At 47.7% G+C, this 12223-nt stretch overlaps 1 protein-coding gene across 1 annotated transcript in view; it reads left to right on the top strand.

Annotated features, from left to right (window-relative positions):
* The first annotated feature begins 1335 nt into the window (after nt 1-1335).
* The window catches only part of LOC137148007 (solute carrier family 9 member C1-like), a 192392-nt gene continuing 181504 nt past the window's right edge, over nt 1336-12223 (top strand). The window contains exon 1 of the mRNA XM_067540414.1: nt 1336-1430. Coding sequence (XP_067396515.1) covers nt 1364-1430 — 67 coding nt within the window. The 5' untranslated portion in view covers nt 1336-1363. The remainder of the gene's footprint in view (nt 1431-12223) is intronic.

The following is a 12223-nucleotide window of genomic DNA, read 5'->3' on the forward strand; positions in this document are numbered from 1 at the left end:
TGGGGGAAAGGTATAACACACAAGCAGAGTGAACAATGTGATGGCAGCAAACATCATGTTAGTTCCATGATTTAAAAAAAAATGTGTTGGGTTTAGTTGGGAAGAGGGGATAAGCTCAAGGGAAGGGGGAAGGTAAGGTGAACAGGGGAGAAGAGAGTAAGAGGAGTGATGCTGAGGTGAAGAGATTGTGGGGGAGGAGGAGGGCTGGAGCCATAGCACAGGGCAAAAAAAGTCCAGTCAAAACTGAAGAAAGTCGTTCAAAAGACCAAATGTGTGCTTTGACTGTTTCTGCTCCTACTATTTGGAGTCTCTGGCTGTCTCTTTTGCACTTTTCTCCCAAGTGCATGACACTACATAGCAGAGTGAAGGGGAAGACTCCACCTGGGTTGTATTGCTTCTAGAGTGTGGAGGAATCTCCAGTGCACAGTTCATGGTCTGAGGGGTATTGTGGGGAGGGTATCAGAGTGGTCGTAGGAAGTACTGCTTAAATACATCACATTGTAGGCTGCATGTTGATAATTTGTTAGAGAGGCTAGTTATTTTGGCAAACTCCTGCTCTAGCACAATAGAGTTGGTTGTTCTTCACCTTGACGTGCAGATTATTGCTTCAAATCTCAGTGCAGTTGTACTTGGAAGTTTTCATTTCTTTACCAGACTTGCAGCTTTACAATATTTAAAAAAAACTATTATAACTAACTACAGGATAGTTAAAACACTCTCCCATTAACAATTTACTTAATTAGAAACCTCTTTGAACAGTTAAGAGACTAAGCAGGTGATAGGTGATATCATTTGACGTGGACAGAATACACAATAAGCAATTCACAGTTCAGTCATCCATGCAATCATAACTCTGTCCTGTAGTGATACCATGAGTTTAAAAAAAAGGGATGGAGGGAATCTAGTATCTATAAAAAAGTAGTAGTATGCATTTGTTGTGATTGTATGGTTATTACAAGGTGTCTGCACAAGGAGGAATTAAGATTGTTTAGATGCCTTAACTGTTTGTTATAATTTCTTAACATGTTTGGGATTCTTTTAGCTTAACCTTAACTCTGAATTTCCTGGGGTTTGTAATGCTTATTTTTGGGATAACTGTACTATCTCAATAATATTTGTACTCTTAAATTACTTTTATGCACTCAATCTTAAATCCAGTTTAACATAGTTTTTACCTGGGAATATAAAATGAATAATTTTATGATACAATAAGATATATGAATATTTTAAAATCTAATAATACATTTATGAATTGTCTTCACAGATATTGGTACTTTCAGTTCCTGGCTTTTTGCTGAATTGTACTTTAATTGGATGGTTAACTTATAAAATCAATAAGTATAACTGGAACTGGCACGTTAGCATGTTGTTTGGAATCATTCTTAGTGCAACCGATCCTATCCTGTCTGTGGCTTCAGTGAAAAACATTGGTATGTCAGTTTTTCCAACAATTTGGAAAGTATAAAAAACTTTAGTTTTATATAATCTTGCACACAATACAGAAATTGAGACATACTGTATTTCATCACTTGCTGTTTTTTGAGCTTATAATATTCTTGAAAACAAAAATGGGGTGTGGGTGGGGAAAAATGAAGTGCTAATATTTGTAGACAATCCAGAAATATCAGGAATACTCCCAAAATAGTGAATAAAACATTTTATTTTAAAGAAGATTTAAATGAAATATGATGGACAGCAAATAAAAAGTTATCAAAACACTCCATCATATATATCCAATATAACTGGTGCTGGTAGATATGGGGCTGTACTTTGGATTCAGACAAGTTAATGTGAGCTAAAACAAAAGCCTCTGCTAGGGCATCACTGAAGCCAAAAATGATTTAGAATATAAGCACACTTAAAAAAAATATATTATTCTTTATTGACCTCTTTCTTTAGAACATAAAGTGAGTGATGCAGTGACAAAGTAGGCAAAACAAATATTTCAATTACATATTTATGTACATGGAAACTAAACATTTTATAAAGGAAACTTTTGCCTTTTGGGTTCTGAAGGAGTGAAGAATTGTTTGTGATTTTTGCCAGAGCCCTTAAAGTTCCTAACTTTGAAGTAAAAGTGACTGTACCTTGTAGCTGTAGTTAAAGTTCTCCCAAACAACTTCTGACAGTTAAAAGAGGCCTGGGTTTGATTGGGTTCTAGAGATGGCAATCATATCTCAGGACTGGTAACCACATGTTCTCTCTTCGACTGATTGCTCATATGCATTCCAATTTAGGTGTGTGCGCGCCCCGTGCACAGATTCCCGGAACCTTTTTCCCTTAGCCTGCCCGCAGGGCCAGCTCAGGCGCCCCCTGGAGTGCTGCGCTCATGTCGCGGTATAAAGGGCGCTGCTGGCCCCGCGGGTCCCCAGTTCCTTCTTTCCGCTTCTGACAGTTGCTGGAACTTCTGCCCTTGCCATTGCAAGCAGCAGTCCTTAGCCTCATTATTATAGTTCAAGCTACTAGTTCTTAGTTAGTTCGTTGTTATTCAAATTCAGTTGATCGTCGGCAGTTCAATACTGTCAATTGCCCTTAGGGGTTCTTCGCTAAAGAACTATGCCGGGCTCGGCTGGTTTCAAGAGCTGTTCCATCTGCTCCAAGCAATTTGCGGTGAGTGACCCTCATGACTGCTGCCTCCGGTGCCTCGGAGAGCAGTACCGCAAAGAGAAGTGTAAAATCTGCAAGTCCTTCAAGCCCCGCACACAAAAAGAAAGGGACGCCAGGCTGAAGGTCTTGCTCATGGAGTCTGCGCTCCATCAGGCCTCAGAGCCATCAAGATCACTGGCACCGAGCGGACCAAGCCTTCAGTGCCGAAGAAATCAAAGCGGTCCGGCACCGCCTCCATAGACTCCTCCCTGCGACCAACGAAGCAGGGAGAAGTTCAGGAGACACCCCAGCCACGTGCCTTGGAGGTTCCTCCGGCACCAGTGTCTCCTCGCAGGGAGCCTCCCCCAACTCCTGGAAGTGGGGGAGTGCCCTTGCAAGGGCCGTCGACGCCGGAGGCGTTCGTCGCGGCAAAGGCCCTCTTAGGCTTGCCTACGCCTCCGTCACCCCCTCGGCCGCGCTGGATGGCCCCGGTGGGTGGAGGAAACATTGCTCCCCATCCTCACCCAGACGGCCACGGAGGGTGGAGAGCGCATCCCCTCCAAGCTCCGACTCCAAGTCGTCGAGCGCCTCGGCACCGGGGGCGGTCAGGAGGCACCAAGAGCTGACGCAGAAGTGTCAGCGCTGACTCTGACACCACTCACAGCTGGGGCTCGAGCTCTCCGGTGCGGGGGAGGTCGCGGCATCGCTCTGCGAGCAACACCCGGGCGGCACCGAGTAATGTCGACCCCGAGGCCCCCTCAGCCCCGGCAGCAGCGGCACTGTCTCTTCCGGCACCGACTGCAGCACAGACGATGTCGGGATGGATTACGGCGCCGGCCTTGTCAGTGGCGTCACACGTCTCCTTGGCGTGGTCTGCCTTAATGGGCCAGTCCACGGTACCTCCAGCGCCGATGTATCCGCCGGCACCGATGTATGCAGCTCCGTCATCGGCATATGCACCACTGATGGCACCGCTGACTTCGGCACCGGGAAAACAAGTGCGTTCCCGTTCCGCTTCGACGGCACGCAGCCGAAGGAGCCGTCACTCCTGGTCCTGTAGTGGGAAGCGCCGCTACAAACAGTCGGGACGCAGACGCAGGAGGTCCACCAGTTCCTCCAGCCGATCCTCCTCAAGGAGACACCGTAGGCGTCGGCACCGGTCCTACTCCTCTTCCCAGAGCCGTTCCCCACCGAAAGGTTGCAAGAGACGGTCTGGAGGCTCAAGCCACAAGAGACAATATGTGGACACCCAGCAGCCATCTATGTCAGGGTGGCCGCAAGGGCCGTGGCAGTGGCCATATTGGGGACCTTGGACCGCTCAGCCTGGTCAGGTTGCTGAGTCGCTCCACTCTGGGGTGGTACAGCCCCCACCTCTCCCGACACAGCTGCCTCCACAGCTCCTTTCTGATAGGGAGTCAGACCCAGAGGAAGGTCCCTCCACAGGACCCGTCCTCCTCTTCATCCCTGGATGAAGGGACGTCCAGGGACCATAAGGCGCCCCTTTTCGATTTCCGGGCGCACCAAGACCTCCTTAAGCGGGTAGCCTCCAATTTGGGGCTACCGCTTAAGGAGATGTCAGAGGAGGATGACCCCCTCTTTGGCCCTTCGGTGTCCTCAGGCCCCTCTCGAGTGGCCCTCCCAGTCCATGAGAGGGTAATGAAAATTGTGAAGGCCCTTTGGCAAACGCCTTCCTCTGTTCCCCCAACATCAAAGGGAACAGAAAGGAAGTACTATGTGCCGAAGGAAAACTTCGAGTTCCTGTACAATCATCCCTTCCCAGGGACTCTAGTTGTGGATGCGGCAAACCAAAGAGATCGCCAGGGAGATCAGGGAAGTACCCCCAAAGATAAGGAGGGGAAGAAGTTAGATCTCTTCGGCTGCAAGGTTTATTCCACGGCTGCTTTACAACTAAGAGTGGTGAACCATCAGGCCCTCTTGGGAAAATATAATCAGAACCTGTGGGTATCAATGCAGTGTCTGATCTCAGCGCTTCCTGCTGATCAAGCTGCAGACCTGGCCACATTGGCACAGGAGGGTGAGACAGTGGCCCAAGCAGTTCTGCAATCCGCCAGCGATGCGGCAGATACCGCAGGCAGGGTAATGGCCTCTGCCATAGTAATGCGCTGATGTTCCTGGCTGCAGGCATCAGGGTTGTCGGTAGAGGTCCAGCAAGCCATCCAGGACCACCCCTTTGAGGGTTCCGCCCTTTTCTCAGAGAGGACGGATGATAAATTACACGCCCTTAAAGATTCGAGGGCTACCCTGAGGTCCTTAGGGTTATACACCCCTCAAGCGTTGAGACGCCAGTCTCGCCCCCAGCCACAAAGGCAGCCACCTCCCCCGCCAAGACAAGCCCCCAGGGCCGCTCAGCAGAGACGGGGGCGGGAGCACTTCAGAGGCCCTAACCACCGTGGTCGGCAGGGCTTCTCGGCGCGGGCACAGCATGGCGCAAAAACCGGGAGTGGCAAAGGTTGTAAACGCTTTTGACAGCGACTATGTGGGTGGCGCTCTTCCTTTTCCCTGGGAGCTTGACCCACCCTTTGAAAATAGGCTTCGGCCTTACTATCAGGCTTGGGAATCGATTACTACAGACCGTTGGGTCCTTGGGGTGGTCCTCAGGGGTTACGCCCTTCAGCTTATGTCCTTTCCCCCGGACTCCCCTCCCATTCTATCCCCTATCAGGGACCCCGCGCATAAGCAACTACTCATTCAGGAAGTCCATTCGCTCCCGAGCCTCGGTGCGATTGAGGAGGTCCCGGGGAGGGAAAAGGGAAAGGGATTTTATTCCAGATACTTCCTGATCCCCAAGGCCAAGGGCAGCCTAATACCAATCCTGGACCTCCGCCGTCTGAATAGATATATCAGACGTATCAAGTTCCGTATGGTTTCCCTAGCCTCCATAAAATTCCGGCATTAGACCCAGGGGATTGGATCCTTGATTTAAAGGATGCCTATTTTCACATCTCCATTTTGCTAGGGCATAGGAGATTCTTGAGATTCACGATAGAAGGAGGTCACTATCAATTTGCGGCCCTCCCATTTGGCCTGTCTTCAGCCCCGAGGGTTTTCACAAAGTGTATGGCTGTAGTGGCGGCCTATTTACGCCGTAGGGACGTTCAGATCTTCCCCTACCTGGATGACTGGCTCATTAAGGGCAGATCCAGGTCTCAAGTGCAAAACAGCCTGGAGTTGGTCTGCGCCACGTGCACCAGACTGGGGCTTCTCATCAATGAACAAAAGTCCACACTTACCCCAGTGCAGCACATTGACTTTATTGGGGCTACGCTTGATGCTGTTCAGGCCAGAGCCTTCCTGCCACGACCACGTTTCGAGGCAATGGGTTCCATTATCGCAGAGCTGCATAGGTCCCCCATGACGACAGCTAGGCGCTGCCTACAGCTGTTGGGACATATGGCAGCCTCCACCTATGTGGTAAGGCTAGCTCGCCTCAAGCTAAGACCCTTGCAGGTCTGGTTAGCTTCGGTTTATGTTCCCTCTACACATGTACTGACCAAGGTGGTCATGATTCCCCCACAGGTGCTGTCCTCCCTCTGTTGGTGGATGAACCCGAGGGAGGTGCTCAAAGGAGTCCCATTCAGAGATCTGGCTCCGTCCGTAACCCTTATCACGGATGCCTCGGATGTGGGATGGGGAGCCCACATCAGCGGCAATCTGGGCACCCAAGGGTTATGGTCACCGATGGAGAGAGCCCTACACATCAACATCCGTGAGCTCAGGGTGGTCCATTTAGCCTGCAAAACCTTCCTCAGATTCCTGAAGGGCAGGGCGGTACGTGTCCTCATGGACAATACAGCAGCCATGTTCTATATGAACAGGCAAGGGGGAGCGCGTTCCTCGGCCCTGTGCCAGGAAGCCACGCGTCTCTGGGAATTTGCAGTGAGGAACGACTTTCATTTGTTTGCCTATCACTTCCCGGGGAACAGGAACGACGAGGCGGACTGCCTCAGTCGGTCGTTCTCACCCAGGCACGAGTGGTCGCTGCACCAGGATGTGGCAGTTTTAATCTTCCGAGAGTGGGGAGTTCCCCAACTGGACCTGTTCTTATCGTCTTGGAACCGGAAGTGCCCCACTTACTGCTCGCTTCAAGGTCGCGAGCCGGGCTCCCTATCCGACGCATTCCTAGTGGAATGGGGAGGGGCCCTGATGTATGCATTTCCCCCCATTCCGCTCCTCCCTCAGGTCCTTCTCAAGATCAAGAGGGACAAAGCGAATGTCATATTGATTGCCCCAGCGTGGCCGAGACAGTACTGGTACAGTACACTACTCCACCTATCTATCGCCACATCGATTACACTCCCCAGGCGATACGACCAGCTCTCCCAGGACCAGAGGCGCCTTCTGCACCCGGACCTGGATTCCCTCCATCTAACAGCCTGGAGACTCTTTGGCTGACGGAAAGTGAAAGGGCCTGTTCTTTACAGGTCCAACAGATTCTGCTTGGTAGCAGAAAACCCTCCACACAGGTTACATACCGAGCTAAGTGGAGGCGCTTTACGGGTTGGGCAGAAGCCAGGGGTATCACACCAACCTGCTCACCTATACAGGTGATTCTGGAGTACCTTCTACACCTTAAAACCCAGGGCCTAGCCTTGGCATCCCTGAAGGTACACTTGGCGGCTATTTCGGCTTTTCACCAGCCACTGCAAGGGCGGTCGCTGTTCTCCCACCCCATGTCGGTTAGATTTTTGAAAGGGGTGGAGAGGGTGCTTCCTCAGGTTCGAGATCCAACCCCCCCTGGGATTTAAACCTGGTCCTCACCATGTTGACAGGACCCCCTTTGAACCCATGGCCACATGCTCCCTGCTACTCCTCTCTTGGAAAGTAGCGTTCCTGGTGGCCATCACTTCGGCCAGGAGGGTCTCTGAGATAAGAGCCTTAACTTCGGAGCCCCCCTATACGGTCTTTTACAAGGATAAGGTCAGGTTGAGGCCCCACCCAGCCTTCCTTCCCAAGGTGGTGTCCCAATTCCACTGTAACCAAGATATTTTCCTCCCTGTGTTTTTCCCAAAACCCCACAGTTCGGAAGAGGAACGGAGATGGCATTTGCTGGATGTCAGGCGGGCCCTGGCACACTACGTGGAGAGGACCAGACCCTTCCGTAAATCGTCAGAGCTGTTCGTAGCAGTGGCAGACAGGATGAAGGGCTCTCCCGTCTCCACCCAGCGGATCTCTTCTTGGATCACGTCTTGCATTAAGGAGTGTTACGAGCAGGCGAAAGTGCCTTTGCCAGGAATGGTGACGGCACATTCGACTAGGGCTCAGGCCTCATTGGCAGCCTTCCTAGAGAACATGCCACTGCAGGACATCTGCAGGGCAGCCACCTGGTCGTCAGTTCACACTTTCACGACCCATTATGCCATTGTTCAACAGGCGAGAGACGACGCAGCAGTTGGCAGAGCCGTATTGAGTAGAGCTGCTCGTCAGTGACTCCTACCCACCTCCATGGGTATGGCTACTCAATCACCTAAATTGGAATGCATATGAGCAATCACTCAAAGAGAGAAAACAAGGTTACTTACCAGTTACTGTTGTTCTTTGAGATGTGTTGCTCATATCCATTCCAAACCCACCCCCCGTCCCCGCTGTCGGAGTCGGCAGAAAGAAGGGACTGGGGACCCGCGAGGCCAGCAATGCCCTTTATACCGCGACATGAGTGCGGCACTCCAGGGGGCGCCTGAGCTGGCCCTGCGGGCAGGCTAAGGGAAAAAGGTTCCTGGAATCTGTGCACAGGGCGCGCACACATCTAAATTGGAATGGATATGAGCAACACATCTCGAAGAACAGCAGTTACTGGTAAGTAACCTTGTTTTCATTCTGGCCACTGTGTAAGAAAGAAGGGCACAAGAAGTGAATCTTGTGATGTTATAAAAGCAGCATAAAAAAGGAAGAGCCTTATGCATGTTTTGAAGTTTTCTTATGTGATCCCGTTACCCTTAAATTTTTCTTTGGAGGTCATCTTAATATTTGCATCCAGGAGAGTCAAGCTGTAGAAATGACCAAGCCACAACAGCATAGAAAGTTGAAAAGGAGATGTCATGGTCTATTTTGAGAGAATGTTTGTTACATAGGATCCTTAGATAAAATTACCCATTCCACAAGGTTTGCCCTTTTTTTGGTAAGGGAAGACATTTCTGAGTCTACCTTAGAAACAAAATGTTGACATTTTATTCCTTAGGTTTGCATAATGGGGAGGCAGAGCTTACAAATCTTTTCCAACTTGGAGGCAGTCACTCTGAATGAATATCTTTTAAAGATTTGGGAATAGAAAAATATTGATCCCTCTTAAATTTTTCATTTGGAGGGGATTTCTTTTGGGGGTTTCTGGGAATTTAGAATCTGCATTTTCAGTCTTGAGGATCTTGCTGATTTTGGAAATGAATTTTAATATCAGTCTACCCACAGAGCCAAATTAATTAGTTGAGGAGCATAAAATGGAGACAAATCTCACACTCAGGAGGAGCATGATGTTAACCCTTGTAGGGCTTGTGTTAACTAGCAAATGAGGCATTAGAATACAATCTTGAGTAGTCAAGTTAACTAGTATGAAAATAAATGTGAATTTGAAAGTCAAAATGGACAGGAATAAGTTGTGCTTAACTTTGTCAGCCAGCTGTTCAAGGGAAAACTTTGGTTCCAGTAGGGATTTTCCCCTTTTTTGCTTCTTTATACTGTCTAAAAGAGGCCTGAGAGAATCAAACAACTCTCCCACCCCCATTTTGTTGCTGTTTTTAAATATTAGGAAGTCTTGTTTTCCTTGTTGTGCTTGAGGTCTCCTAGAGAAGGTCTGGGTAACTGGAATTCTGTGCTTTAGAATGTTTATTTTAAAAGTGGGCTCTTAACTGTGAATTTCCAAGCTTTCTAATGTGTCTGTTCTGCTTTTTTTTTTTGTTTGAAATTAGTGTTTTCTTAAGACAGTCCAATCAGTGTTCTGTCTAGAGAAACAGACCCCACCAGTAACTCCCTAGATGTTAAAAATGATTGAAACCCAATTGTTGTTCAAAATCAAGATGACTATTTAGAGCCTAAAACAGAGAATCTGAGGGTCAAAATAGGCAGAGCTCTGGCCGTAATTTTACCAATTGTTTATCAATTTACCAATGGTTAAGATTTGCAATGAGCCAAAAATTCATTGCATGAATGGTGTCCCAGCATCTTTCTAGTGACTAAGATTGCTTGTGCCATGTCTTCGTATCCCCTTGGGTAGTATTCCACAGAGTCTCCAGAAATTCCTTATGAGGGCATGGAACTGCTCACTGAATGCAATGCAAAATGATGCATAATTCCTGGATCTTATTCTAATGTCCCTTTGTGGTGAGGTAAGACTAAAGAACATGCTTAAAGCCCGCTTAGTTTTCACTATAGAGGGTGGATAGCTGTCAGAGGTCCACAGGATCAATGCTACACCACCAGCTTTGGAACAGTCTCCTGGAGGAACCCCTTCAGTGTACCAGACCCCAACTAGTCTCACTCTTCCTTCAGGATAGACCATGCAGCCTCACTGCCTTTTTACACTGAACCTCTGCTGCTTCAGCACTCCTGCCTCATACCATGAGCTCTGTTCAGCGAGTCCTACTGAGATAGACTTCTGGTAGACACTTTTCAGGGATTGATGCACCTCATTTGCAGTGAAACTCCAAGAGCATTGTCAAAATAGTAGGGTTTATTAGTCAACTGGAATACAGGATAAGAAGTCTTTATGTTAGCATAGAGAAATGAAGGTTAAAGCAGAGTACAGATCAGTTCAGGTTAGCCCAAAGTCCAGTCAAGCTATAGTCAACCCCCACGTTCAGGCTCTGCCTCTCTCTGTCTGACCTCATTCAGTTCCTAGGTGAGAGCCCATGACTTCCTTCAGCAGCCAACTCCTTTCCTCCTGCCTCACAGCTTACCAGTCCTTTGGTTTTGAGCTGGGGCATTGTGTTCAGCTTCTCTGCTGAGAGATGGGGAAATCCATCTCCCTCTGGGTTATGGGTTGGCTTTTCCATTGTCATCTTGGATGTTCTATTGATATGAGGTTTACCTCAGCCAGTCCTTTATAATGATCCAGTTAGGCTCAGACAGCTAGGTGACATTCATACTTATGTCTCTGAGCCTGCCCTGAGAGCAAACAGTCCTCTCCCCGCCCCGCCCCCCGCCCTCCCAGGTAACCATGCAAAATATAGGGGAAACAGAGGCACACATAGGTTTCATAAAAATATTACAGAAAATTCCCACGTCATCACAGGAGCATACCCAGAAGATGAGACAATTTAGGGCTTATGGGCCCTTGTCCAAGAAAAGGAAAGCATCTCTCTTGAGGTCTGTCTTCGGGCTGTACAATTTTCCAGTATCTCAGCGGGCGCGTCCTCTTTGTTCACTTTAGCTGTACTACCAGAGTCATGTCTTATAAAAAACATGAGAATTGCCATATGTGATCAGAGCAGGGGTCTATTGAGGCTACATCATTGTATTGGATTTTTTTTATTAGACTTCTCACAGGAATGGAGATCTATATTGGATAAGGTAAATTAAACAGATTTTTTATTAACAAGGCTTTTCCGTATATACTCTGCTCTCAGGAGCATAGTTCAGCACATGCATTCAAAGAAAGAGAACATGTATCTGTATGAGTCACTTCCTGAGCCTCTCTCAAAGGGAGTGTGTGTCAGTTATCTAAAAGATACCATGTGTACAATACATCCCCCGTATGGTTTGGAGATGCCATTACCAATGTTCCTGCTTCATAACAGTGTGAGGACATGCCATAGTCCTTCCTTTCTGGGTTTAAATCTTCTGTATCTGGAGTGACACTGCTGTAGTGTCATGTGGTGATTGTACTTGTGTTGGTTGTAACTCTTTTGTCTGCCTGGTGGGCAGTTTTAAGGGTTTGTTTCACAGTTAGTGTTCTTTTCACTTGCTATTTTAGCATCACAAATCCTATTTTTGTCAACAGGTGTGGTTACACCAATATGAATGGTCTTCAGGTGTCTGCAGATTCACCTAAATAACTGTCCATTCTCTGTATGTATTACATATTACCTGAGTTGATCTGCTGGTTCAATTACCATTTCAGGGTGCCACTGATCCATTACATTTATCATAATTATGCTGGAGTTTTTTGTGAGAGATTTCAGTGTTCTGGCATTTTTATCATAGAAGGATTTCAGTTGTCATCCATCCATTCATCCAGCTCTGTTTTATTTTTGTTGTGAACTGCAACTTCGGGCATTAAAAGAGACTCTTTCACAAGTATTACAGATTTGAGCCTTCTGCTTATTAACATCTGTGCAGGTGAAGCCCATGATTCCATAGCAGTGTTTCAGTAATTTAATAAACGGGGGTTAGAGTCTTGACTGTTCATTTGCCTTGGTATGTATCTGCTTGGCTATTTGTACATATTTTTCAGCTAGTCCATTGGAATGCGGGTAATAAAGACAGCTAGCCAGGGGTAGGAAACCCCAATCCTTCACAAATGTTTGAAATTCCTCAGATACGTGGTCCATTGTCCAAAATGAGCTCATCAGAAATATCATTTTTGAAAAGTATTGCCTTCGTGTGATTCACTACAGTGCTGGCTAGCATTATGCTTAGTTGGAAAAAAAATCAGCTATCAGCAGATAGTGTTTTCTTCTGTTCAAAT

The sequence above is a fragment of the Emydura macquarii genome, unplaced genomic scaffold, assembly GCF_026122565.2.
Source record: "Emydura macquarii macquarii isolate MOO-44397 ecotype Brisbane River unplaced genomic scaffold, CSIRO-AGI_Emac_v2 contig_587, whole genome shotgun sequence".
Classification (NCBI taxonomy): Eukaryota; Metazoa; Chordata; order Testudines; family Chelidae; genus Emydura; species Emydura macquarii.